Genomic DNA, 27,929 nt, shown 5'->3' with positions numbered 1-27,929 from the left:
AGATGGAAAACAATCTTTGAATGCTTTTAACTTCTTCGTTTTTTAATCAATTTTAATTTCACTTTCAAAGTTTGTGATGGTATCAAATCTAGTTTTACATTTTTATGCGTAATATGGCCAATTCGACATCAGGTAACTACCTTATTGCATTGCCTGGGGGCCCCGGCATGGTTAATCTGGCTCTGAGCGTGGTGACTGCGTGTTGATGGGACAAAGTACCCTCATGGCGAAATAAACTCTCTTTATCCGGTACTTGATTAATGAATATATTTTTAATATATTTACAAAAGAAAAGTAAGAAATGTTGTAAGATTAATTACCAATCGGATATACGAACGGTTAATTCTTGCTATTAAGTTATAAAAATTATCCAGATTAGTATTGGGTAATATTTTTATTATCAATCTGATGTATCTCTTCTTTTTTTATCAAGTTTACCTGTTGTTTAAACAACAGCTAGGGCTACACAACTTAAGGTTAGCCCTAGACTAACCAATCTCTAAGCCAATAATTTATATTAGAATAATTGAAAGCAAATATACATCTGAACTTTTTACTAAAACGTTTGGAAAATTTTTTTTTAGCTACTTGACACCAATTATTTTAACGTTTTATTCAATTTTAATCATATCTTTGTTTTATTGCTACCTTTAATATTTAAAAAAAAATAACTACATAATTATTAATCAATGATTTACTTCAATACTCATATAAGTACAAATTTAGCTTACGAACAGTCGTGGTTAAAAATTACAGCGCTTATTTCACGCACTCTTTGTAAATTTATGAACATCCATAATAGTACAATAAAATTATTTAAAAATATAGGTTATAGTATAATCACGAAATGTCTTACACAGGGTGTTCCCGTGACTCGATGGACATAGTTTAAGAGCGTATTCTTTGGACAATTTTAAGGTTTCCTGACTGTTCTTAAATGTGCATTGACATTTGACTTTTTCCAATGGATATTTAATTTTATTGTACTATACATTGATAACCTACCTTTTTCTTACAGAATTATATAAAACAGGTGCTAAGTTTACAGAGAGAAAAGAGCGTATATTTAAAAAAGCGGCTAGTATTGGATAACCACGACCAAAAATTCAAAATACCTTAGTGTTTCCAACTTTGTATTTTAACTAAAGAAAGACCAAAATCGCGTTAGTTTATTAAATAAATAAAAAAATTATTTGAGTTTTATCACTTGCAAATTTTTAATTTAACAAGGATTCAGAAATTCCTGAAGGTTGCACTTTATTTTCTGTGTCGCATAATTTACCTCTTATTTTTCAAATTTCACGGATTGGTGCCTTCCTTAATTATTGTTTGTATAAGTATAGCACATCACATGCCCTTGTAATACGTCTTTAAAATCTTATTTCTCAATTGACTAAATTGTTTGTCGATCAAATCGCTGATAACGAGCTATGAGTAGTAACAAGCATCCCTCCAGACTCAGGTCAAGTGAGATGAAAACTAAGCCTAAGTACGAATAAAGAAATCAATCATATTTTTAGCCCTCAGTAATCAACTTTTGGAATTTCTGAGCGAATTTTTGTAATCTCAATTAACTTTCCGGTTTTTTTAAGACAATGTAAGAACAAATTAAATTCCATTTTTTTAAAAACTTTATAGGAATGTTTTAACTAGAAAATTTTCTAATGATTTAAGAAAATCACAATGATTTTCCTTTAAGAAAAATGTCCGAATTATTTTTTAACATCTTTAACTTGAGTTACGATAAATTGCGACATTTAAATACTGAAGTTATTATTCGATAAAAAAAAGTTCGATTATTATCAAAATAGCTGCATGTTGATAATATATAAGTAGTTTTTTTTTCAATTGAGGATCTTCTCAAACTATTTTTTATACTGAGAATTTTTTAATTACCTCTTAAAATTTAACAGTCTGATCTGAAATTATTGCGAATTATTTGATTTAGGAACTGTTCAGAAAATACGATAAATTAAAATCCCAAGTACTGATTTTATATAATATACCTCAGTATTACATATCACACAATTCTTGGTAACCCTTCAGGATGGTTGCGTAGAGATATGCTCTCATGCTTATTTTAAAACTTTTTTTTTTTCAAATGGAATGACCATTTGAAAATTTTGTTGTCTTCACAAAATTGCATACTTTACATGATAGTGAATAAAATTTGTTTTAAATAAAGTATAAAAAAATAATATATTAAACACCCAGGGAACAAAAGTAAAGAATATCTCAGATCTCATGTTCATTTGAAATCTGAGACATTCTTTGTTTGCTCTCGTGGTGTGTATACTATTTTTCGCCCCGACAGAGGGATAAAGCGGCAACTTAGTTTTGCACAGCGGGACGAAAGTTTACACTTTCTGCACGAAGGTGAAAACAAAATTCATTAACAGCTATGAGAGTATTTGAATAATTGTGATACGAAAGGCGACCAGTCTGAAGGGTTAAAATCGGCTCACCCAGATGTACGATCAGACGTAGTAATTGAAAATCGTTTCAGTTTCAAGTTGAGTTTTGAATATGGTGCTGAATGAATTCAATTGTAATTTCCAGGCCCCCTTGAAGGGTAATTTCTCGGTTTTGAAAATTATTGTAAATGAAATGTTATACAATTTCCTCTCAACCGTCATGAAATAACTCAAATACTACGCCTGTTCCTAGACCAAGCCTTACCAAGACTTACATTCATGATTTTAAACGTATATAATATTTATATATAAATTTAAATGAATCGAAGATACGTTTGTTTTAATATTATTGTTTTTTTTTTCTTGTTCTTTTAAATAATAATTTTATAAACTAATAAAAAAATAAACATTAAAACTAATCGAATACTAAATAAGTCCACGTTTTTTCTTATAATCTTGTAAGTTCAAACTTCGACGAGGCCCTGAATCACGATTTGCTGCTGTTTTTGCAGTTACTGTAACACTTACTGGTGCACCTAACAAATCAAAATTAACAAGGTTGAAAAAAAACAAACAAACATATACAGCATGCCAAAAATCAAAAAGGCATAGTCACATTGGAAGCATTCCAGGGCAATTCTGGAATGCTGCCAAGTTCTGGATTTACTTTTGCTGCCAAGTTCTGGATTTACTTTTGCTGCCAGTTCTGGATTTACTTTTCAAAGGACCATAGGCGGAGTTTTTGTGGAGGTCAACTCGAAACGAAAATTTTTGATAGAAACAGAAAAATTAATAGATTTTTAGTTGAAAAATTTGTTTATTTAAAGACCGATACTTCATTCAAGTTGAATAACAGTTTAGAAAATATTATTTTTAGATTAATTTCCCACTTAAAACTATCAATAATGCCATCAAAAAAATTTAAATCGATGTAAATAAATACCTTGGTGGAAAAAATATTTGAAGAAAGAATAAGTCTTAATAAGCCTAACAAACTCTTAGAAAATCTGAAAAAGTCTTAACTTATTCTTTCTTCAAATAGTAATAATTTTCAATCAGGGTATACAAGTTTTCAATGAAAAAATAAGGTCTGATTGTCACTATTTCATATTTTTCAAAATTTTCTATTAAAATTTTTCATTTTGTGGTGGCCCGCCTATATGATAAATCCGGCACTGTTTCCAGGAACGTAAAAAGCTACGAATGAGCTCTGGAAAAAGGAAACATCTGTGATCATCGGGTACCATCAATGCTGAGAAAATCCCCTTGAATGTCTTAAATTTTTTTAAAAATGTATGTCGAAATATTGTGTATACAATGACAGAATATTTTGCGATTTAGTCCGATAAAATAAATTCTGCGAGGTCGTACATGGAAATTATTGTAATTTGTGGTCTAAACTATGCGTTTGTTCAACTTTAAAAATGTTTAATAATCGTGTCCTTGTGTAATAAATCGGTAATTTTTAAAGATAATTTTGTAATTTATCAATTTCCATGTCGTGTGAAATAAGCTAGCCACACTACGAAGCCGTTCCTTTTAAAGAAATTAAAACTTTAATATCACGTAGTTGTAGAAATTAATCGCCGATAATAAAGCTGAAGTTGCACTTGTCTAAGATGACCTCAAATATAGCCCAAGCGGACAGTCGATTTTAGTGTCATATCTTTATTCCCTTCCGCCTTTGTGATTTTTGATACACCCGACATAATATACACTTTCCAAGACATGTCAAATAATTAAAAATAAAATCAAAAACTTACTTGGTAATGGAACTTCTAAATCAATTTTAATATCAAAATCATGTGCTGAGAATAAATCATCCGTAGATGCTTTTGCTTCCCCACCACTTGGTGCGACAGAATCCGATGTCGATACTTCTTTCGGTTTATCTGTTACATCAATCGTATTATCATCGACTTCTTGTGGAGGTTTTGCAGGTGGTACATCTTCAGGTGCTGCTTTGAAATTCATTCTTGGTTTTGTTGAACGTCGTGTAAATGGATCATCAATTTTTTTACCTTTATTCGCTCGTAACTGTAACAATTTTAGAAATCAAGAAATTTAGTAGTTGCAAGAAGATAGATCAAAGTGCTCCATTTTTTCGCTTGTAACTAGGAGGGGCCTGAAAAGTAAGCGGAAGCAAGCAGACAATTCTAACAGACAAATTTATTATCCTCTCATGAATATACAAAACTTCCTGTATTTAATACTTAAAATTATGAAGAAACCAGAGTTTCGTTGGGGTTTACGCGTAATTGAATCAATTTTAAAAAGAATTGGTAGTGAGGAAAACCTTAAATGCCTTTTAACGAATTTTCAAAATTGTCTGCTTTAGTTCCAACGAGTTCCGAAAAGCAGCTTTGCGCACCTGTAAAATCTTGATAAGCTCAGAAAACTTAATCAAATCAAATCAAAATCGTTAGGGAGGAAAATTATTAAGTTCGTTTTTACTTGGATTCTCTATAAAAGGAATTTTCACCACTTTCAGGCACTGAGAATTCTATGTACACTCAACACATATTTTTAACTTGTGGCAAAATAATTACGAAAAAAAATACGTTAATTGTGAAGAGATAAAAAAAACTTATGAAAAGATCACTAACCTCTTCTAAAATAGCTTTTTCAGCAGTTTCAACATTTTTCTTACGATTTCTATCATTTATATACGATATACTTGAAATTGTTGACGTTCGCATTTTATCTAATTCACTAGCTCGTTCCTCAAGTTGAGCAATTTTACGAGTTAAATCACGTGCGACTTCATCATCGCCACGCGCTAATGCTGAATCACGTTCTTTCATCAATTGCGTTTTCTTCATCGCATAATTATATGGATTCTGTTTAAAACGCCCTTTTTCTTGAATTATTTTCTCGATGTCTGCTTCGTTAAATTCATATGTTAACGCTTCTCGAATATCTTTTTGCTTAACAGTAATTCGATTTTTTTCTGGTAACTCAACGCCGGACTAAAACAAAATAAATTAGTTTAAATATTTTTTTTGGAAATCGATTGGGGGCTACATCTTTGCATGATCATTCAAATGGTTGAGATAACCAGAGAGTCCTTGGATAACATATGTCTCATTGCCAGTTATAACCAAAATGCCTAGCCTTCGGAACTTCCTTATTCCATTTTCTATGGTGGTGGGACTCTTGATCAAACACTGTCGACTACCATCTTTAAAACATGGAAATTCCTGCTAGTCAAACTTGTAGGACCTGTATGCCATAGAAACCGTGCATTTCTCCCGGATAAAATTAGCCTATATCATTTCCTAACCCCTAAACTAACACTACTTATGCAAAAACTCATGCCGATCCTTGAAAAATTAAAACAAATAGATCCCACGGGAACCATAAATTTTACCGGGATAAAAATTAGCCTATGTGCTATTCCAGACTATAATCCATATCTGTAACAAACATCCATCCCATCCAAACTTTCACGATTATAATATATATATCAGATTTTCTAACTCTTGGTCAACAATGGGATAAATGAAATTAAAAATGCCTGGAAAATTTCATCAAAAACGAACGGAGCTCTAAGGTTTGACATACAGGCGGATGGGTTCTTGCTATTTGGCTACAGAACCCTTAAAACATGGATTACATTCTGCACTAACGCAAATTCTATTTTTGTATTTAAAATTTTTTAATAAATTTTAAATCGAAACTTACCGCTGCGCATGCTTCAATCCACTTTTGAAACTCAGATTCAGAAAATTCTTGATTCGATACAAATTCTAATCGGAATACTTTCTCTTGCCCACCATGCTTTAATTTAAGACCTTTATTTGTTCGGGTAGATCCAAGTTGATATACCTAGAAAAAATTATAAAAAATAAATTTACGCACTAGAAAATAAGAGCTTTCGTTCATAAATGAAAATTTTGTTGACAATTCAACATTTTAGTGGAATAAAAAACTTGAAGAATTGCTAGTGAATTTCTTGGAAACCAAAACTTCCAATGAAAACTAGATAATAATTTTCAATTTTATTTGAATTCGAAATAATACAAAAATTTACCTTTGCAGTTTCGTAAACTCCTACAACTTCCGCAACTCGATAGACGGGTCGTCCATTTGAATTGTTGCCAATTCCAATTCGAACAAAACAGCCAGTAACGACGCGATCGAAAAATGGTAGATGTACGAATTTTTCCATTTTATGTCTTGAAAGTCGTATTGAATTTAATTCAATTCGAGTTTTTATTACTTCGGGTTCGTGAGGCGTTGAAGCAGGTGCATCTGAATCACTTGACGAGGAACTACTCCTAGATCTTATCTAAAAAAAAGAAACAAATAACATTCAAAACTTTCAAAATTTCCTGCTTGATTTTAATATGTGTACAAACCGATGGAGCTCTAGGTGGTGGAGATGGTTTGTTATCGTTATCATCATCCGAACTATCATCGTCGTCCGAATAAATATCTGAAGCTTTAAGTTTTGCCGTTTGTTTTGTCGGTGTTAATGCCGCTTGTTCGTCTCGCTTCCGTTGTTCTTCTCGACGTTGAACTTCTTGCTCTTCTTTACGTTCACGCCGAGCTTTTAGCTCGGCCATTGCATTTACACGTTTATCCACTTTGCCACGATTTTCTTCAACCGTTTTCTTTCGTTCTTTAGAGCGTTCTTTATGACTTTCACCTTTCCATTTTTCTTTTGCTCTTTCTGCTTTTTTTGCAAGTCGTAATTTTTTCTCAATTTCAAATCTTAAAGAAGAAAAAAAGGAAAATTTTATTTTATTGAATCGAAGGTGACTATTTTTTTTTTTTCGAATGCATGCCAAAAATTACTTGGATCAACAAATGAAATGAAAGTTTATTTATACGAAATTTTCGAGAATCTAGATATCCAAAATTATCAAAATTTATAGAAACTTTTGTACTTTTGATCGACATTAGATTTCCAAATGTGGGGCTTGTGGATTGAGATTGGATAACAATGGAAAAAATGGAAACAAGTTATCTCAAAATCGGTTTCCTGTCTAACGAAACAACACACTTTCAACAACTGAAAATAATAACTTAAAGAGTTTCTTTTTTTAATTGAAAGTAAGTTCGAGATTATTTCATTCTTTGTAAATTTGCAATTTGTTAATAAAAAATACCCTATTCAACATGGATACAGTCGTTGTCAAAAATATTTGAAGAAAGAATAAGTCTTAGAAAACTATGGAAAAGTCTTAGAAACTATGAAAGTCTTAAGAACTTTGAATAACTCTCAATTTCTCAACGTTTTTAAACTAGTCTGAATAACTCTGAATTAGACTAGTCCAAAAACCTAGATAAATTCAGAGTTATTCAGAGTTCCTAAGACTTTTTCAGAGTTTTCTAAGCTTATTAAAACTTATTCTTTCTTCAAATATTTTTTCCACTAGGGCATGTCCAAATATTACTTTAGTTACTCCAAAAACCTGTAGCCCCAAAATACGTAATAAATTTAATAGAAACTATTACTATTTTTGTTTTACTCTAACAAGATTTAGTGGAATTATCCTACAAAATTCATCAAACAACCTGTTAGGCTATTTAGGGGTAGGTTAGGTTAGGTTCAAGTGGCTGTCCTGGGATGAGACGCCCTTAAACCAAAGACCCACTACTACATGAACCATTTGGAGCAGTGTGAAAAACGCAAAAAAACTTTTTTGTTATAATAAAATTCTAAATATTTATAATTTTAAATATGCCAATTTTTTTAGTTATTAAATTCTATTAAATTTTATATAATTGAGCGATTAAAACCCAAAAAATGACCAAAAGCTCGTAATTTAAAAGTACATCTCCAATTTTTATGGAACCGGGTGCAAACTGTTCGTATGAGGGTGTAGAAACAAAGTCAGTTTGATCAGGAAGTTTGGTCTTTAAATTTACGCTACTATAGTTTAAAATATGAGACCCAATAGATTTTTCCCCTATTATTTTCACGATTTTTCATCACGGTTGGCTATTACGAACTAGGTTAACTTTTTTCTACACCCTGATATCAATAATTTGCGCCCGGTTCCATTAAAATCGGAATTGTACTTTTATTTCCTCAACTATTAGTCAAATTTTTTTACTATTGAAACGGGTTGTAACAGCTCTATTTTTACCCCATGATCTAGGTAGATCGTTGAACATGAAAATTCATGTTTCAAAATTAAATATTCATTTTCAATATCATCTTATTCGCAGCTGTTTCTTTTTAGAAATTGCATTTTTTGACAATAGGGTACGTTGTAAATGAAGTTGGTTTTTAAAATCTTACTAGTATGCAAGATATGAACGTTTAAAATTCCTAATTAAACAAGCAGGAAGATACCCACAAGTGATGTCATACGTAAGTATCGCTATATAGATTACATATAAAACTTGGCTAAAAGGAGATGGACAATCTTTGATTGCTTATAACTTCTTCGTTTTTTAATCAATTTTAATTTCACTTATCGTCTATTATAGAAATGTTAATTATTGCCTCTTTTACGTTAGTGATAACAATTAATTCAAAATTAATAACAATATAAATCTTTTTACCTTGTTTTCATTAACTCTCTTTGTTCGATACGTTTAAATATCTCTTGTTCTCTTTCTTTTTCTGTAAGACTCGCCAAATGTGCACGATCCTCTTCATCACCCATAAGTTGATCATCATACCCATCGTTGAATTCTTCATCACTATTACTGGAAGAACCACCAGAAGATACTTCGCCTTCTTCTGGTTCGGAAGACGCTCCTATTAATTATAAACATTTTGATTATCTTCAAGAATTAATTTATATAATAGAAAGAAAACTTTACTACTTTAAAATTCTGCCTCTTTACTTCTTCGATTTCAAAGAGTAGCAATTACATGCGTGCTAACCACGGCTTTAATGGACATTGTGCTTGCAAAATATTTAATGAAATTCCGGTGCTATGATCGCTTTCACTTTGTTTAGACCTAAGAAAAAATTTTACATCTGACTCGACACAGAATCTAATTTCTAACAGTTCACTCATTTTAGGTGTGATTTTTAGATGTCGTTTTTTAATTTTGAGGAAATTGTAATTTGTTATTATTCCGAACTAGAGCTGATACGAGAAACGATATACACGAATAATTCCAAGGTCATTATCCTTAATTTTTGTCTGAAGTTTTGACAAACCGTCATTTTAATAAACTTCTGGCACTTAATCCTCCTCTAGTATAGTTAATAAGACGAGATCCATTGGAAAACAGCAACGATTTTGTGCCATTTTGGCAAAGTACTTCACTTTATTGACACAAAAAAGGCAAACTAACTATTTATCATTCCAACTGTGCTCTAGAGGGTAATTTTGGTCGCTGATTACGAATATGATGTCAGATTACACAAATTTTGTCACGTCTTCCGAAAATTGCGCCATTTTTGCCAGTAACTAAAAAATAAATATTTTTTTATGAACTTATGTCTCTAGCGTCAATATTAAATATTTTTTTGTGACAAAAAAATATTGTGTTTCCTGTGCCATTTTTGGCCAAAAATGGCATGCTTTTTGGAATACGTGACAGAATTTGTGTAATCTGCCATCAAATTCATATTCAGCGACCAGTATTTTTGGTAGATGACAAATTTAAACTAAAATAAGGAATTCAAAAAAATTTTAAGCTGCATATTCCCCGGATGGGGTCCTATGCGCACCTACGACTAAGTTAAGTTAGCTGAATGTTCCTTGGGGTGATATAAACACGTTACAAAAAGTTTCTTTAAAATTGGTGCTGTTTCCCAACTTTTCCACTATCGACACTTTTCCCCGGCTTATTCACTGTATTACTAGGATTCCTCGCGGGTACAGATAAACTATTCAGAAATATATGACACAGAGATATATGTTCACATTTCATTTTCGCAACTATCCTGCGCTCTATTGTTGAGTTCGAAGGAAATACCATTAAATTACGTGCGCGGAAACTTTGGCGTAAAATAAATACCGATTCCTGAATTTCCTTATTTTTTTTTCCAAAGGAAGATCTGGTTTCTGAAGTTTTACGGGTAAATTTCTTGCGGACGCGAAAATCGTTGGTTGTGGTTTTGATCGAATATTATGACACGAATTCTATTTCCATGGTTACATTTTCCTAGACAATTACCAAAAACGAATATTTTAATTTATAAAAATATTTAATTATACCTCGTTTGCCCAGAATTAGTTTATGACTACACATTTAAGAAAAAATTTATTAAAAAGCTGCTAAATTAAAATAAATTTTCAAATTTTTATTTTTATCAACTGTCCTACGATTACTTTGATGTTTAAATTATAGTATAGTTAATAAGCCGGGATGCATAGAACAGTTGAGAAACAGCACCGATTTTATCGAAACTTTTGTAATGTGTTTATAGGACCAAAAGGAATATTCAGCCAACTGATTCCTAGTCGTAGGGAGGCATAGGACCCCAGCGGCGGGCATATATAGTATAAACATTTTTTCAGTGCTTATTTTGAAATGCTGAATACGAATCCGATATCAGATTACACGGATTCTGAAAATTGTTCTATTTTTGGTCAAGAATTTCACTTTTTTGTTACAAAACGGCAAATTAAGTATTTATCATCCAAACTGTGCTCCAGGGGGTAATTTTGGTTACGAAAGCCGTGCACATCTTTGCCAGAAACTAAAAATTAAACATTTTTTTCTGAACATGATCTCTAGAAACTACAAATACCTTGATATAATTGTATAAATGTAAAATTTAGCATTTCCACGCCAATATTTAATATTTTTTGTGAATTTCTTGGCCAAAATTGCACGATTTTCGGAATACGTGATATAATCGGTATAATCTGACATCGAATTCGTATTCAGCGAACAAAAATATCTACTAGATGACAATTTACAAGCCAAAATAACCATTTCACAAAAATTTTGGTCTAATTATGCCCCCAACTGGAAGCCCTATGTCCCCCTATGACTAGCTTAAGTTGGCTGAATATTCCTTGGGGTCCTATATACACGATACAGAAAATTTTCATTAAAATCGGTGCTGTTTCTCAATTTTTCCACTATCAACACTTTTTTCCGGCTTATTCACTTGTATTATTAAATAACTGAGAAATATTTTGGTTTTTTAACTTTTAAAAAAAACTTTACCTTTTCTTCTACCTGAAAATTTCCTAGAAGATTTTCGTACGAGGATGTTATATCCTTTAAAAAAACTCGCCATGGGAGAAGATCTAATTTAATAGAAGATAGCAAGAATTCAATTTATGAAATTACAGGGAATATTTTCTTATCGAAGAAAAACAATTGAATACCGTTCGCCTCCATGGTAACAAAAATTAGTTAAAATCTTGGTTAAAATATCTATCATTTTACTCTTTTAAAAGTGTTTCGTTACTACCCGAAAAAGTATTCGATTAAGAATAGATTGCAAATATTTATTTCTGTCGAATATATTTATAATTTGAGGATCACAGGCGAGAACACGTACAGAAGAAGTGGGGGAGAAAGTTGCTATATCGTGCTATTTGAACCTGTTGAACCGTAGATGATTCTATAAAAATAGAAAAGCTATCACAGCCGAATATCCAGGTAAGCAATGCAGTACTTATTTTAACACGTATTTTATGTCAAATTTCCCGAGTTCCTGTTAGCCGTTTTCTACTTCCAAAAAATATCTCAAATATTTAATTTCCAAGAATTTGTAAAGGATATTTTCCATAAATGGAAATTGTCACAAACATGTTTAGTTTTATAATAAAAGTAAAAATTTATTAGAAAATTCAATATTTTTTGTATTAAATCATGCCTAGTCTCAGCCAAATTTCTAACTTCTAGTCGAAAATAATTCGATCTCAAATAAATAATCACGTTTATATAATTAAGAAACTTAAAAAAAAATACTTTGTTTTAAATTATTGAATAATTAATACCTCCTTGATTCGATTTTGCAGGAGTAGCGGCAGGTTTTGGTGATTCGGATTTCGATTTCTCTGGAGCTTCATCTTCATCTGATGAACCATCACTACTAGAATCTGAAGATTTTGATTGTGGAGGAGTTTTCTTTCTCTTCTTCTTCTTTTTAGCCAACGTTAACAATTCCTAATCATATACACAGAAAAAAATACAACATTTGGAACACTTTCAAAAAAATAAAAATCAATAACAAAAGCGATAGTGCTATATAGTTATCAAATTTTCAATTTTAGATTGCGAAATTACGTTTGCTATAAATAGTTTCAAGATTTTCAAGTTTATGAACGGAATTATTTATGTAAAATTGCCCTTATGAAGGTTAGATATTAAAAAAAAACACATTTCCTTACCGAATCTAAATCACTTGATTCTGAATCCGAATCAGAATCGATGAGTGCTTGATTTTTACGTTTAACCATTTTATGTGTGGATTTTTATGAATATTTAATGAACTATCTAAAATAATACAATGACCCGCTCAAATTAATTTAATGTAACCATTTGTATATCAAAGCACTGATATTTTGTTGTACCCAAAAGAGACACAGCTACTGCTTGTCAAAGTATGCATTTGAAAATCATTGAATTCCCCTACATCACTCTGAAGACGACGCGGTCAATTTGAATTGCAATTTAAAAATATTTTTACAATACCAATATTGAAATTGAAATAACATAATATTTTTGTTAGATCAATAAAATTTATCATTGATAAGATAACTGACGTAGCAAATTGGCAAGATTAATTAATTAAAAATTGAATTACCATTGTTATCTTAATTAGTTTTCGAGATATTTGACTTAATATTTATGATATTTAGAAGTGTTTTTTTCCAAACAAAGTTTTCGTAATTCTTCTACGAAATACAAATATTTTCTGTTATTACATCTGCTAAAATATGTTCCTATAATTATTATGTTTAAGATATCCCCTGGTGGAAAAAATATTTGAAGAAAGAACAAGAAATTCTGAAAAACTCTTTTAGGAACTTTGAATTTCTCAACGTTTTCGGACTAGTCTAATTCAGAGTTATTCAGAGTTCTTAATACTTTTTTAAAGTTTCTAAGACTTTTTCAGAGTTTCCTAAGACTTATTAAGAATTATTCTTTTTTCAAATATTTTTTCCACCAGGGTCAGCTTCACGGATGTAATGAAGCTGATACCTCAAATCAATAACAAATTCAAGATCTAAACTTTTGACGGAGATCTAAATTTTAAATCTATACCTTTGGATATGTAGACTTTTGTTGAGGTCTAAATTTTAAATCTACCTTTGGATATGTAGGCTTCCGCTTCACAGTAGGGATGGACAAAAATATCGATAATATATTAAAACATTGTTATTTTTTTAGAAAATAATCGACAAATATTGTCGATATTTTTAGGTCCGATACTATCGATTATCGATATTTATTTTGGGTATCAAAATTCGATATTTTTTTAAGAGCTTTACTCGTTCCCCTCGAGAAAAATAATTTTCTTCCGGAAGCGACAATATTAGACTTACGGTTTAGACGTCTCATTTCACATCTCCGCCCGTTATCTCAAGTGCCATATCAAGGCTCAGAAAAGTCAGCAATGACATTCGCTTAGAGCATAGACGGAGAAGAATTCCGAGTCGAAATTCCAAGCTCTGGCAGTGTCTTCTATGAATTAAAACAGTATTTGGAGCAACCAATAGTCGAACGAAAATCAGACAAGATTGAATTTTGGGTGTATTGTTGCCATTTCGCACGCCAGTTTTGTCTGAAATTCCATTAAAATATTTGATCTGCCAGGCTTCATCTGTGCCGTCCGAAAGACTTGCTTCGGCTGTAAATTTGGCTGTGTCAGACAATAGGTGCAGACTAATGCAGAATATATTAAAGAGAGAGTGCTTCTGATGTCGGAATAAGTTCAAGTCACTGTCTTCTTTTCTATTCGCTCCATGAGTGAAAATCATAGGTTGTCTTATTGTCTAAGGCATGGGAGTATAGTTGGTGTTTAGGAAGTGGGGGCAAGTAATTTGAAGAAGAGCAATGGGTGGAGAGTTATGGAGAGGAGATAAGTGAGATATGGGTACCAGCTGGTCTATGTTTAATATAAGTCTATGTGATTGGGTTGCATGATTACATAGAGATATATTATCTATTATGACAATCATGGGCTTACAATCGATAATAAAAATAAACAAATTAATAGATTAATTTACAATTTTTGTATTAAATTACAAAATAAAAATGGTAAATCAATCAATGGATCAGTTAATTAGTGAAGAAAATATTAAAAGTGAAGTATTACATACAGAATTAGTAATTAAAGAGGAAATTTTAGAAGAAAATGATTCAATTGAATATCAACTACCTGTAAATCATGATTTGTTGATCAAAGATGAAAATATTAAAATTGAACAAGACTCACAAATAGAAGAATTAATAATTCAAAATGAAAAAACTGATAATATATTAAAAAAATGTTTTACATGTGATGTATGTGATAAAACATTTACTCAAAAAGGTAATTTAATTTCACATGTACGAACTCATACAGGTGAAAAACCATTTTCTTGTGTTATATGTGGTAAAAAATTTACTGTTAAACATGCATTAATTGCACATAAACAATTGCATAGTGGTGATAAACCTTTTTCGTGTAGTGTTTGTAATAAAAAATTTTCCTATAAATCGAGTGTAAGTCAGCATAAACGATTGCATAATAATCCGATTTCTTGTGATATTTGTAATAAAAAATGTTATAATAGCAGTTCTTTAAAAAAACATAGACGTATTCATACGGGAGAAAAACCATTTTCTTGTAAAGTTTGTGATAGAAAATTTACGAATAATAATGAATTAATAAAACATCATCGAATTCATACTGGTGAAAAACCATTTAGTTGTGAAATTTGTGGGAAAAAATTTCGTGCACGTAATACTTTAAGTGAACATAAACGAACGCATACGGGAGAAAAACCATTTTCATGTGATGTTTGTGAAAAACGTTATACATGTAGTAGTAATTTAGCGATACATAGAAGAATTCATACCGGTGAAAAGCCTTACGTTTGTGAAATTTGTGATAGAAGTTTTATGATTCGACATAGTTTAGTGCTACATAAATTAATTCATACTGGTGAAAAAAACCATTCATGTGATGTTTGTGACAAGAAATTTGGTCGAAGAAGTAATTTAAATAAACATAAATTAATTCATCGTGGAGAAAAACCATTTTCATGCGACATTTGTGATAAAAGATTTATCGGTACAAGTAGTTTAAAAACGCATAAACGTTCTCATACTGGTGAAAAACTGTTTTCATGTGATATATGTGACAAAAAATTTGTGTCGAAAAAAAATGTCTCTGTACATCATCGAACTCATACCGGGGAAAAACCATTTTCGTGTGACGTATGCGATAAAAAATGTACCACGAAAAGTGATTTAACCAGACATAAACGAATTCATAGCGGTGAAAAACCTTTTTCATGTAATATTTGTGAGAAAAAATATACGGATATAAGTAGTCTTTATAAACATATAAGAATTCATTCGAATGAGAAACCTTATTCGTGTGATTTTTGCGATAGAAAATTTACTACTTCAAATAGTTTAATTTTTCACAGTCGAACTCATACTGGTGAAAAACCTTTTTCGTGTGACGTTTGTGATAAAAAGTTTATTACTTCAAATTATTTATCGAAACATAAACGAACTCATTAAAATGTTTTGAAACAAGCCGAAATTTTCACGGGTTTTTCGATTTTTGACAAAGTTGCGTTTGACGCTCGAGGTCACAAACTTGGATTATTCATTAGGACAACATCTTAAACAAGTCTACTAAAAATCAGAACTACCGGATTTGACTTTATCTCTGATGCACATCAAGTTTTGTCGATAAATTTTGAAATGCTTTATCTCGGAAAGTATTGAGTCCATTTTCGTCTGATATCGTAGCAAATTTAGTCTACTTTAAAAACGTTCTGAAAATGATTTATCAAAAAACTAGTCCATTAGAGTTATAATCGCCAAAATCTGAAATTTTCACAGATTTTGAAAAAAATCTGAAATTTTCACGGATTTTTTCGATTTTTGACAAAGTTTCGTTCGGTGTTCTAGGTCACAAACCTGGATTATTCATTGGGCCAACATCATAAACAAGTCTGCGAAAAATCAGAACTACCGGGTCTGATGCAGACTGTAATGTATAAAGTTGCTGTAATATGATGGTACAGTAAATCTGGCATTTTGACTGGAAAAAATTACAATGGTACAATGGAGAATTTTTCGTTCCGCTGTTTTTAAGAAAATCCAAAAAATCGGAAAAAAGAAATTTGGAATGCGTTTTTCTCGGAATCTATTGATTTAAGGGAAAAGTTTTTCAAATAAAAAATGTAGAAGACACTGTCAGCTACATTGTCATTGGAGCAACGTCATACGAGTTAAATTACAAAAAGTAGGTGGCGTTAAAGTATCAAAAAAAGGGTTTTCCACGGTTTTCCTTAAGAAAAAATGATTTTTTTGTAAAAGTGTAAATGAAAAAGTTGTTTGACTCAAAATTAGCTTCAACTTTTATTTAAACAATTTTTTTGTAAAACTTACCGTTTTTGAAATACAGCTTGCTAAAAAATCTGAAAGTTAAGTTTTTTAAAATTTTGAAAAGGAGTACTTGATTTCCTTTTTATTTTCTTGGTTTATTTTAAACATACATTGTTTTACTTTAGCTCGGAAACGGTAAGTTTTTCATAAAAATTGTTTAAATAAAAGTTGAAGCTAATTTTGAGTCAAACAACTTTCTCATTTACACTTTTACAAAAACATCATTTTTTCTTAATGAAAATCGTGAAAAACCCTTTTTTTGATACTTTAACGCCACCTACTTTTTGTAATTTAGCTCGTATGACGTTGCTCCAATGGCATAAAATGTAGCTGACAATGTCTTCTACATTTTTTATTTGAAAAACTTTTCCCTTAAACCAATAGATTCCGAGAAAAACGCATTCCAAATTTTTTTTCCCCATTTTTTTGGATTTTCTCAAAAACAGCGGAACGAAAAATTCTCTTAATTTTTTTTAAAGTTATTTACATGCCCCCCTAACGATCTATAACCTCAGAGTCACCATTGTAATTTTTTCCAGGTCCGGCCTTTTTTTCGTCTATATTGACTGAATCATGAAGATAATTCAAAAATACGTATTTTGAGCCAAGTCTCGACCCTGTATCTTTATCCGTTCTCTACTTATAAGCAATTAAAGTTTTGTAATTGACAATTATTTTCTCGGAAACGACAGGGTAGGAAGGGGGTGTATAGTAATAGCAGCTTTTTATGTACTAAATTATTATATTGTTTTCAAATTTGTATTAATAATAGAAACCACCCTGATTGTTTTTAAAAATTGATGGACCACCGCTGGCAATTGAGGGGATTTAAGCGACCGAAATGAACCCCCCAGTTCGAAGTATGACTCATATCTACAAATTATAAAAAAATCAAATTTTTTTTTATTAACTAGCCTGGCAGTAAGTGCAGAATGAACATTTGGGACATTTTTCAGAAATTAATTAATACTACAGTTTTAGTTAATAATTTTTTTTTAAATTTAAATTTGATTTGTTGATATTTTTTGGTCCCTAACGGCTTCAATTGTTAGCAGCGGTCCATTAACTTTCAAAAATAAACAGATAGAGGCCTGTTTCTAATAATACAAATTCGAAAAAATATTATAAATAATACATAATAAACGGTCCGAAACATCGGACAAGACTTTATTATATTATAAAATTGATATATTATTATTGTAATATTTTTATTGAAAGCAGACAATTGTAAGAATTATTTACAAACAAAGAAAAGCTTCAGTTTCTTAACTTCACTAATTTGGCTTAATTAAGTTTTATTTATTTAGGAAGCGGTATATTTGGAATCATACGGTAATGAGGAACAGACTTAGGTATTTATTGGATTTAATACAATATTTAGAAGGATGTAGTTTGGTAAGGGTGAGGTTAAGCAAAGATTACCAAGTTACAAAAGTTACTTAAAAAGACATTTTAAATAATTGATCAATTTTGGGTAGGGTTGATTTGACCACTTTTGACGATTTCATCTCCTCTAGCTACACGGCTTCAGGGGGAGGGGTCCCTGAGGGAAGTTATATCAAACCTAGGACCTTGTTGATATAAACCCTGATACGAAGTTTCACTGTTGTCCCCTCAGCCTCTCCCTAGAATATCCCATTTTCCCGTATTTAGAAAGGTTTTCCCTGGGGGTGTGGGCCTTAAGATCTAGCCTTGTGCCAAGTTTAATCGAAATCGTTAGAGCCGTTTTTGAGAAAACCCTAAAATCCTGTTTTGGCCACCCTTGAAAAAAGGCCTAGGGAAAAAATGAAAAAATCGTCTAGAGTTATGACCAAACTGAACCTATGTACCGAGTTTGAGAAAAATCGGTTGAAAATTGAAGGCTCCAGCTTGGTAACAGCAAGACCAACATACCGACGCAACATTTTTTAAAAACCCTTTTTTTGGAATTAGGGACCCTCAAAACGTGTATTTCCATTGAAACCCTGATATCGATTTTTTTTCGATCGCAATACTTTATTATATTTTTAATATAATAAAGTAAAAAGTGCTACCTTTTCATACTATAGCTATCCCCCCCAAACCCGCCATTTTCGAAAAAAAACTATCAATTTCAAAACTTTAATTGCTTATAACTAGAGAAACGGATACAGGATCAAGTCTTGGCTCAAAATAAATATTTTTGAATTAAGTTCAACTTTCTCGTTTAATGTTATCAGCGAAAATCAATATTTCCCAAAAAAGGTCTTTTTTCAAAAAACCCTTAAAAAAAGATCATTCTGGAGCAAATTGTGCAACTTTTGAATTTTTGTTTCTGATAACATTAAGAACCTATTCCCATGGTCATAAAGTGTGTTTTTCCCAGTAATTCATCTCCAATATCAATCAGTTCATAAACTTATTATTTTGAGGGAAGTCTTGATCTCTCGTTTTGAATTTAATTAAAATAATTTATTTTAAAATTAATATTTGTTTTAATTCAAATTTCCACACCATTATCCCAACAAAATTTGAGGAAAATGAAAATAAAGAAACAAAATATAAATTAAAAAAATTTATTCGATAATAAAATAAATGCATTAAAATTAATTAATCAAAATGTTTTCACGTCATGATGTCTATTTTTTTATTTATTTATAGCAAACGACATTAATTTTCATGCGTCGAAATTTTTATATTTTGTAACAAAAGCACATGGAATGTGTGCTTTATAAAATTTGTTTTTTTGTTTTACAGTATTTTTTTTATTTAGTTTATTGTTAATAAATCATTCACAACAAAATATACTAAAGTGTCTTTAAGATGCTCGTGCACTTAATTTTCGAAGTACACCTAAACCTTGATCTTCATATTCTTGTTTACTTATCCAAAATTTATCTTTATCTTTCATTACTTCTGCTAATACAGCACCACCAATAAATACCATATCTTTACGTCGTGGTGGATCCTCAATACGTATTTTAAATTTCTAGAAATATTTTAATAAAAGTTTAATTAGTAATTAAATAAAGCTTCAACTGGAGGATTACAAATTTTGAGATTTGGCTTTGAGGATGTACGAGCACCAAAACAATTTTAAATAAAAAAATGATTTTTTTATATGAAGTTGAACTAAGTCTAAATCAATTCTGAAAATTTTAAGGGGGGGGGGGTTTGCCCGATTATTTAAATAAATGACACTTTCTGTACGGGGGTGAAATTGCAATAAAATACTCACAGCTAATTTGGCAGTATCATTTTTAAGAACACGTTCTAAATACAATTGTTTAATTTCACGTTCTAATCGTGACGGTAATCCTGGATACATCGTTGAACCACCACTCAAAACAATATGTTTATATAACTCAGGTCTCATGTCAATGTCAGCCGCTTGTATTGTGTTAAAAACAAGTTCAGCAATACCTTGCCCTTCTACACTGATTAAATGTGGTTGGAATAAAGCTTCAGGTGCTTCAAAACGCTCACCACCAACTTTTATAACTCGGCCATCAGGTAACTAAAAAATATGTTTTTTTATAAAATTGGAAAATTTTTTAATTAAATCAATTTTAAGTAATCTCACCGTGTATGGTTCTACTAATACTGTAGTTTCTAAAGCAAGTCTTTGTTCGGCCTCGACATTGTAGCCAATGTAACAAAGTTTTTCTTTCATCATTCGAACTGTTTCAAAATCAGCCGAATGATTAAAAGCGTATCCTCTTAATAATAAAAGCTGAAACAAAATTCGTAAATATCATAATTCAACCTGTAAAGATATTTAAGTTTGAAAAAACTGAATCAATAGGATAAACTGTCCAATAAACTTTGAGTAAAAATACCCATCTAGGCATTCATCATTTTATTGAAATTGTTTTCAATTCTACTATGTTTGAAAAAGTACTTCAAATTAGTAATTAATGCATATTATTTTTTCCTATTTGATGTCACATCATGGAGGCTCGTGATTTAGGTCACGTGATACACATTAAAAATATATTGATAAATGGTAAGTAACCTGGCAGCCTAACTTGGAACTACTGAAAATGAGTCAACTTCATGCTTAATAGTACAAATTTTTATCACCTGTTGGCGAGATTTACGTGATTAGAATTTGAATATTTTTATTGGCCTTAAAAAATGGTAAGTACAGGTATTGCAGTCTGGTAGCCGAAATTGTAACTAATGAATTCGGGCCTACTTCTGATTTTTATTAGTACGAATTATTATCGCTGGTTAGCGAGTTGCAACTCCTAGTTATCAATAATAAAACAGTAATGTGCTTCTATGACTCAAAATTAGAATATTTAAGTATATTTCTACATAAATTTTAATTCTTACCAAATTTCATAATTAATTTTTTAGTACCGAAAGTACTCTATTATCTCAAATAACATTGAGTTTTTATTTCTCAAACCAAGACTCACCAAGCCATACGTATGTGGAATGGACTTAATCGAGCTTTGGAACTCTTTCATTCTTATTTCAGGCTTTAATTTCTTTTAAATCGATAGGTAATGAATATTTTGAACTTACTTTAATTAAATAACGAGTGATATCTCGACCAGCGATATCTAATCTTCTAGTTAAATGTGGAAGAGCACATTCTTCATACACTGGACAAATGTGAGTAACACCATCTCCGGAATCAACAACTACACCACTAAGGAGCCCTTGAGCGTATAAAGTTAGTACCGCTTGTATTGCAATATAAGCACCAGCAAATCCATATTTTTCAAACATAACCTTAAAAAAAATGTAAGGGATCTCATTTTAATAGTCTCATATATCTCAGGTCATTACAGAGATCGTACTTTTGGGCAAAATTATTTTTTTCGCAGGATCGCCAGCGAAAGTAGGTATTAAGGCAACCATTTCATTGCAATTGGAAATATTATACAATGTGATTATTTCAACAGTATCCACCCTTAATAACTCTTGACCTGATGTGATTATTGTTTTGAGTGAAAACACGTCGATTAAGATATCGAGGGGAATTAAAAATGGTACTATATCAGCTTTGAAATTTCAAATGGCATCCTTTACCTTGTTATACATTATTTGAAAGGGCATAAAATTATCTTTTTAGCCATGATACAAAAAATGAAATCGATCGATTGGTTCTTAAAATAATCTACACATGGAGAGAAGATGGAGGGTAGGAATTTAATCTTCTGTGTAGTCAAGAACCAATCGATCGATTTAATTTTTTTATCATGGTTAAAGAGAGGATGTTCTTTCAAATGAGATATCACAAAGTAAGATGTGCCATTTGAAATTTTAAAGTTGAGGTAAGTGAAATGTGTTTTACCCAAAATAAAAATCACATCGGGTCAAGAGTTATTAAGGGTGGATACTTTTGAAATAATCACACTGTATAGGAAGGTCCAAATTTGGGAAAACTAACCAAATAATATTTCGTAACAAAAGCATCTTAAGTTAACTAAATGAAAATATTACCTCAATCATTTTCTCTCGATTTTTGGTAGGATTCATCGGAGGCTCAGTCAATAATACTTTAGCCTCTGTTGGATCAACATTCATTTTCTTTGGTCCAAATGTATAGTCCCAAACATGTTGCATATCTTCCCAATTTCGTACAACACCATTTTCCATTGGGTAACTAACTTCTAATAAAGACCTTAAAGCAGATGCTTCATCGCCTACCATTAGATCCTATATTAAGTGTTTAATTATTAAAAATATCAAAAACCGAAAAAGATAAAGAAGTAACTAAGATCAGTAAATTTGAATTATAAAAAAATAGCTTTTAGAATTAAAAGATATATTGCGAAATTTTTGTTTTAAAGTTGAATAAAAATTTTTTTTAATGAGATGCAAATTTTTAAGATAGGTAAGTTTTTAATAAGGATGTAAATCAGGTTAAAATAAACGTTATCCAAACAATAATAAGACATGCAAAAAAGGTAGTTTATTTAAACAATATGGAACATATTTACAAATACTAAGTAGTGGGGGAGGGAATGGATGATTATTGAAGATGTTGACTTCAAAAACTTCTGTGAGTCTAAAACATTTTTTTTTTTCATATGGAGATTTAAATTAACAAAATAATATTATAACAGCGCCCATATGTTTTGATGTCATCTAGGTTTTCAGTGGGAATCTATAGTAATGTCCTTTAGATTGACAAATGTCAAGTGTTTCTTAGAACCTTATTTATGTTAGATCGTTAGTCATTTTTGGGTTAATCTCAAATAAATTATTAATTTTAAAAACGTATCTTTAGTTAAAAATAATATTTGAGTGCATTTTGTCTATTTGACATTAGAACAAAGATGGCGAACGATCTTACTCATATAAATGAAATAAAGGCCTACTATTTCATCCTACTAACTGTCAAAAAATAGGACAAAAGTATGGATTGTTCAATTTGCTTTCATCTTACATATTTTGTGTGATACTTATAACTGGCTTGTCAAAGAAGTTTATACATTTATGTGGGTAGATCCAAGGAAAAGTGGAAAGTCGTGATTGATGAACGGGAAAGCTTGTCTCTCATCACCTTGATTTTAATTCCTTATACTAGTTGGTGGAGACAAATGGTCAGTCACATTGCTACGGTTATACTTATGATCCCATCTTCTAAAATCAAGTAATATCAGTCTATATAAAAGTTCCAATTCAGGGAATGAAATAAACTGTCTAGACTTAGTATAAGTCTATTAAAAATTTCTCATTTTTAATATGGGGGCTAGAGATAAGGAGCACAAACTGATATGGCTTTAGATTCAAAAAGTCTTCATTAAATAGTATTAAATAAAGGGTTTAGAATACTTAGACCATTAAGTTACATAGACTGAGTGTCAAACGATTTTAAGCGCGCCAAGGCTGTCTAATTTATTGAAACAATTGAATAAAAACAAAAGGTAGCTTGCTGCGCAGTACAAAGTACGCAACGACAGACTCGCCCTGATAGGCGCCTTTTTTCTTGCAACCCTCTCTACGCTAGTTTTACATCCTTAATATATATGTTCTTGACTGAACTGCATGTATATGTATGCATGGTTCTGGAACACCGACGCCATCTTAATCTAATTCAGCTTGAGGAATACTTTTCGAAACAAAGATCTTGTGCGCCTCCTCACCCTCCATATCTTTTAGATATAAACGCGCGAAAAACTTTACCTGAAAGTGAGGGGATAATAAAACATGCTTTAACTATCTTTTTTATTACTCATTTTAACTACCTATAACTATTAAAAATCTATTCACACATATTTGGAATAGACAAATAAACATGCGTAAAAACACTGCTAACAAACATTGGAATAATTAAAAAATAAATAAAAATAAATTATTATCGAACATTGTTTCGATACAATGAATAAATTAAATACTTACGGGTAAAGTATTGGTACATTCCTAGAAGCGTGCAATTTATAAACAGATGATTAATATAAAAAATATATTTAATCTGTTAATAGTCCAATCATATAAGGCTCAAATAAAAAACTAGAATAATTCAGATTCTTAATTTGGAGGCCAATTTAATTTGAAGAACACATTTCGTGAACACGGGGGATGGGCTCGTAATGTTATTAAAAACAAAAATTCAAAAAAGCTGCACAAAAATTTGCTCTGAAACTTTTTTTTTTGGCGGATTTTTTAGGAAAATTATCGATTTTCGATAATAAAATTAAATGAGAAAGTTGAAGATATTTTAAAAAAAAAAAAATTTTTGAGCCAAGACTTGACCCTGTATTTTTATTCGTTCTCTAGTTATAAGCAATTGATTTTTGAAATTGACAAATAATAATAGTTTTCGAATTTGTATTAATAATATAAACAGATCTATCTATATCTGTTTGTTTTTGAAAATTGATCGACCGCCGCTTACAAGTAAGGGGGTAAGCGAATCCAATGAGCCCCTTCAGGTCGACATATGACTAAATACCTACAAAAGTATGACTAAATTTTGGCTTTTTTTTAAAAATAATTTTAATATTTTTATTTTAAAAAATTTTTTAAAAATTAATTACTTACTAATACTAAAAAATTTGTCAACTTCAAAACTTAGAGCTATTAACTATGAAATGATTGGACTATTAAAACCATTTATAAAAACATATCATACAAAAAAAAATGTGGAAAAATAATAAATTAAAATCCCAACAACAATAAAACTCAAAATAATTATAAAAACACGCAACAAACGGAAACATAATATTTCAAAATGAAACAAATAAGCTTACAGTACTGAAGAAGTCTTACATACATCTACATGGAAGTCCTGGAATAGGAATATTTCAAATAATAATAAACAAACAAAAAAATTAACACAATCATGAAAAATACATTTATTCGGGATAACAAATTTTTGGTGGTATAATTTTTTCCTGATTTACATCCTTCCGAAATAATAAATTTTGGTTTCATGTTTTAAAATTTATGCGGTTTGAGGTTTAAAAAAAAAATTTTAACGGACTATATTTTCAAAATTCTAAAAACACAAAAATGATTTTTAATAGTGTTCATAAAATCACCTAATTATTCCATTTCCGGTTTTCTGCCTGTCTGTCTATCTGTCTGTGAACACGATAACTCAAAAACGAAAAAAGCGTAAAAAAGTGAGGTCGAATTCGTAAATGAGCAACATAGATCAATTGAGTCTTGGATCCGTAGATCCGTAGGACCCACCTTGTAAACCGTTAGAGATAGAACGAATAAAAACCACTTTGGTTTGAAACATTGTTTCGTAAACATCACTGTTTACTTGTAAGGACGCAAATTAGGTTAGAAACATTACGTAGTATGTATACAGGTATTGTGTATATTTTAAATTTATACGTTACATATATTTTGTATGTGTTTGTTTATTATAGCATATACTACATCCATTCAGGAAGTGAGTAGAAAAATACTCTTATTACTTTGTGTGTAAGAGTTGCTATCTTTTTTTTTTTACTTACATGACATAAAAAAACAAAAAATTGCGTAATCAATACTGCATATACATGGTATTTCAACAATTAACTAAGTCAATTATTTGTTTTAATTTTGTATTTTACTTTTCTTGTCTAATAAATTAATTTTTTCTTGCGTTACTTTCAATTTGTGCCAATTAAAACTCTTTAATAGTTGTTAAACAGGGTTTTTTTTTTTTTAAATAAATGGTCGTTATTAAAAGGGGTGGTGAGGTACACTGAACAAGAGTCTTGAACAGTACAGGAAACATGAGTACAAAAATGACTTACTTCGGAGCTACCAGCGACCAAATGACGATCACCTTTTTATGATTAGGCATAATTTTTAAAAATAAAAAATGTTAAATCATTTCTCATGAAAATTATTCAAGCCTCATGTAATTCGACATAATTCCGAAACGACGAGCGAAATTTTTGAATCCCGGTAGCTCCGAACGAGAACTTTTACCAAAATGTTTGTCCCAATTAAACTATAGTGTTTTAGCTCATTGAACTAGAATCACTTAATCAAAAGTGTGAGGCACTTTTCTATGTTTATCGTGAGTCTCACCTTAATATAATTTGAAGTAGGTGGTTGGTGTGAACATTATCTAAGATTTTTGAGCTTTTCGCAGAATTTTTGAGGATCAGGATAAAAAATCGCAGACTCGTGCTAACTTAACCCCATTAGAGGCATGGCCAACGCCTAAATCACTAAATGAGTGCAACCACAGGGAAAATTTATTTATTCACCAGCTCCGGCAACTGATTCGTAATTTAAAACGTAAAAATGTGATTTTTTACCTGATGTTCTAGGAGCTTTTTAAGAAAATTCGCTACAGAAAGCCTTAAAATTAGATAAACAGTGATATCCAAATATCTTTATTTTAATCAAAAACATCCGGTATAAGTACATAAAAAACTTTTTTATTAGCTCTGCCACTCCCAATTTTTTATTTTTTATTCTGATCATAAAATCTGAGCGCCCATAATGAAAATTAATGAAAACCAATTAAAAATTAGGATATTTTTAATTAAAAACGCATCTAACGCAATTCTATTAAAAAGTGATTATTTTATTTTAATATACCTGCGATTAATCAAAAATAAGGTTAGAAATTTTGATGTTAGTAAAAGTGTTATTTTCTTCAATTCTTCTATATTAATGCTAAATGATGAGAAATTATTTTAAATATTTCTGAAATGTTTTCGACTTCCTTTTTCATTAGAATATATGTGTATTAATTTTATACGAAAATATCTGTTAATGTGATATACTTTTAAATCGCTAACTAAAAGTTAAATTAACGTAAACTGTTTAATATATTGTAGATAGTACCTTTACTTCGATGTCTCCGATTTTATTTACAGCACGAATTATTGGTCTTCCAACCATTGATGGAAAAATGTGTGCAGGAAAATTGCTCCCAGCATAACCACATTTTACAAACTGTATTAGAAGATTTGTATTTTCTTAATTTATGAATATAATATTTTACTTTATAGAAAAACTTACGCCTGTTCCATTATCACAAACAATAACTTTTCTACCTTGACTATCCATGGTTAATTTTAATTTATTAAACACTATCGATAATGATTTAATTTTGACACCTCCCAGTGACAACCGGGATTATTTGTCATAGAAAACCAGTGTTTATCAAACTTTTATGATTATGATATTATTAGTCATCTCATTAGTATAGAAGAAACAAGAAATATGACTTAAAGACAAAAGTTAATTCATTTAAAAGAAAATCCTATTAGAAAATTAAAATATTGCTGAAATTGTAATATTTACTGACAAATTCTTAAAAATAAAAGTTTTTATATTAAAATCCACGGATAATAAAAATAAGCACTAGACTGTTCATAATTAATCAATGTTGGTAGCACTGTCGGAATGTAAGTTAGCAGAAAAATATGCAGGGTAGAGGGAAAGAGCACAATATTATATGGCTGTTTGAATCAAAATTGCCACAAAATAGAGTTCCGTATACTTAGCAGATAAAATTGTTATTTTTCACTCAAACTATTTCCATTCATTTGGGAATCGTTTGGGAGGTTTTGGGAATATAATTTTAGAATTTGGGAATTATTAGTTTTCCTGTAATTAATGATTCTTTTTTCCGCGTA

At 30.5% G+C, this 27,929-nt stretch overlaps 3 protein-coding genes across 5 annotated transcripts; 1 reads left to right on the top strand and 2 right to left on the bottom strand.

Annotated features, from left to right (window-relative positions):
• Positions 1 to 2,035: 2,035 nt before the first annotated feature.
• On the bottom strand, positions 2,036 to 12,912 carry LOC123291885 (RNA polymerase-associated protein RTF1 homolog). Its single transcript, XM_044872328.1, has 9 exons — positions 12,687 to 12,912; positions 12,294 to 12,462; positions 8,934 to 9,132; positions 6,776 to 7,130; positions 6,448 to 6,705; positions 6,099 to 6,242; positions 5,021 to 5,383; positions 4,178 to 4,451; positions 2,036 to 2,950 (listed from the first exon to the last, which is right to left on the bottom strand). The coding sequence occupies exons 1-9, from the start codon at positions 12,753 to 12,755 to the stop codon at positions 2,841 to 2,843; spliced, it is 1,941 nt and encodes a 646-aa protein (XP_044728263.1). The 5' UTR covers positions 12,756 to 12,912; the 3' UTR covers positions 2,036 to 2,840.
• A 1,644-nt stretch (positions 12,913 to 14,556) lies between these two features.
• On the top strand, positions 14,557 to 19,604 carry LOC123293043 (zinc finger protein 525-like). The gene is made up of 4 exons (XM_044873759.1): positions 14,557 to 14,696; positions 15,078 to 15,423; positions 15,484 to 15,886; positions 19,531 to 19,604. Exons 1-4 carry the CDS (start codon positions 14,557 to 14,559, stop codon positions 19,602 to 19,604), a joined length of 963 nt encoding a protein of 320 aa, XP_044729694.1.
• On the bottom strand, positions 19,542 to 27,481 carry LOC123291906 (actin-related protein 2). 3 transcript variants are annotated; one of them, XM_044872362.1, is made up of 9 exons: positions 27,310 to 27,481; positions 27,133 to 27,243; positions 25,106 to 25,120; positions 24,232 to 24,252; positions 22,327 to 22,542; positions 21,403 to 21,612; positions 20,453 to 20,602; positions 20,108 to 20,386; positions 19,542 to 19,858 (listed from the first exon to the last, which is right to left on the bottom strand). In XM_044872362.1, exons 1-9 carry the CDS (start codon positions 27,355 to 27,357, stop codon positions 19,688 to 19,690), a joined length of 1,221 nt encoding a protein of 406 aa, XP_044728297.1. In that variant the 5' UTR covers positions 27,358 to 27,481; the 3' UTR covers positions 19,542 to 19,687. The 3 variants fall into 3 exon arrangements, with proteins under 3 accessions (XP_044728297.1, XP_044728299.1, XP_044728300.1); XM_044872364.1 differs by lacking the exon at positions 24,232 to 24,252; XM_044872365.1 differs by lacking the exons at positions 24,232 to 24,252; positions 25,106 to 25,120 and having other exon boundaries at positions 19,545 to 19,858; positions 27,310 to 27,477.
• Between the last annotated feature and the right edge of the window lie 448 nt (positions 27,482 to 27,929).

Source organism: Chrysoperla carnea, chromosome 2 (genome assembly GCF_905475395.1).
Source record: "Chrysoperla carnea chromosome 2, inChrCarn1.1, whole genome shotgun sequence".
In the NCBI taxonomy this organism is placed as follows: Eukaryota; Metazoa; Arthropoda; class Insecta; order Neuroptera; family Chrysopidae; genus Chrysoperla; species Chrysoperla carnea.
This window is presented reverse-complemented; position numbering and strand designations above follow the sequence as displayed.

Bases quoted from the DNA above. Each gene is read 5' to 3' on its own strand.
- LOC123291885 (XM_044872328.1), bottom strand. From the start codon at position 12,755: ATGGTTAAACGTAAAAATCAAGCACTCATCGATTCTGATTCGGATTCA. The intron at 7,131-8,933 runs GTAAAAAGATTT...TTCTTCTTTAAG, and splicing joins AGAGAGTTAATGAAAACAAG to ATTTGAAATTGAGAAAAAAT. The intron at 5,384-6,098 runs GTAAGTTTCGAT...ATTTTGTTTTAG, and splicing joins GGATTGAAGCATGCGCAGCG to TCCGGCGTTGAGTTACCAGA.
- LOC123293043 (XM_044873759.1), top strand. From the start codon at position 14,557: ATGGTAAATCAATCAATGGATCAGTTAATTAGTGAAGAAAATATTAAA. The intron at 14,697-15,077 runs GTTGATCAAAGA...ATGTTATAATAG, and splicing joins CTACCTGTAAATCATGATTT to CAGTTCTTTAAAAAAACATA. The intron at 15,424-15,483 runs GTGCTACATAAA...GTTTGTGACAAG, and splicing joins TTATGATTCGACATAGTTTA to AAATTTGGTCGAAGAAGTAA.
- LOC123291906 (XM_044872362.1), bottom strand. From the start codon at position 27,357: ATGGATAGTCAAGGTAGAAAAGTTATTGTTTGTGATAATGGAACAGGC. The intron at 27,244-27,309 runs GTAAGTTTTTCT...CTTCTAATACAG, and splicing joins TTTGTGATAATGGAACAGGC to TTTGTAAAATGTGGTTATGC. The intron at 22,543-24,231 runs GTAAGTATTTAA...CACTTAATATAG, and splicing joins AATGTACCAATACTTTACCC to GATCTAATGGTAGGCGATGA.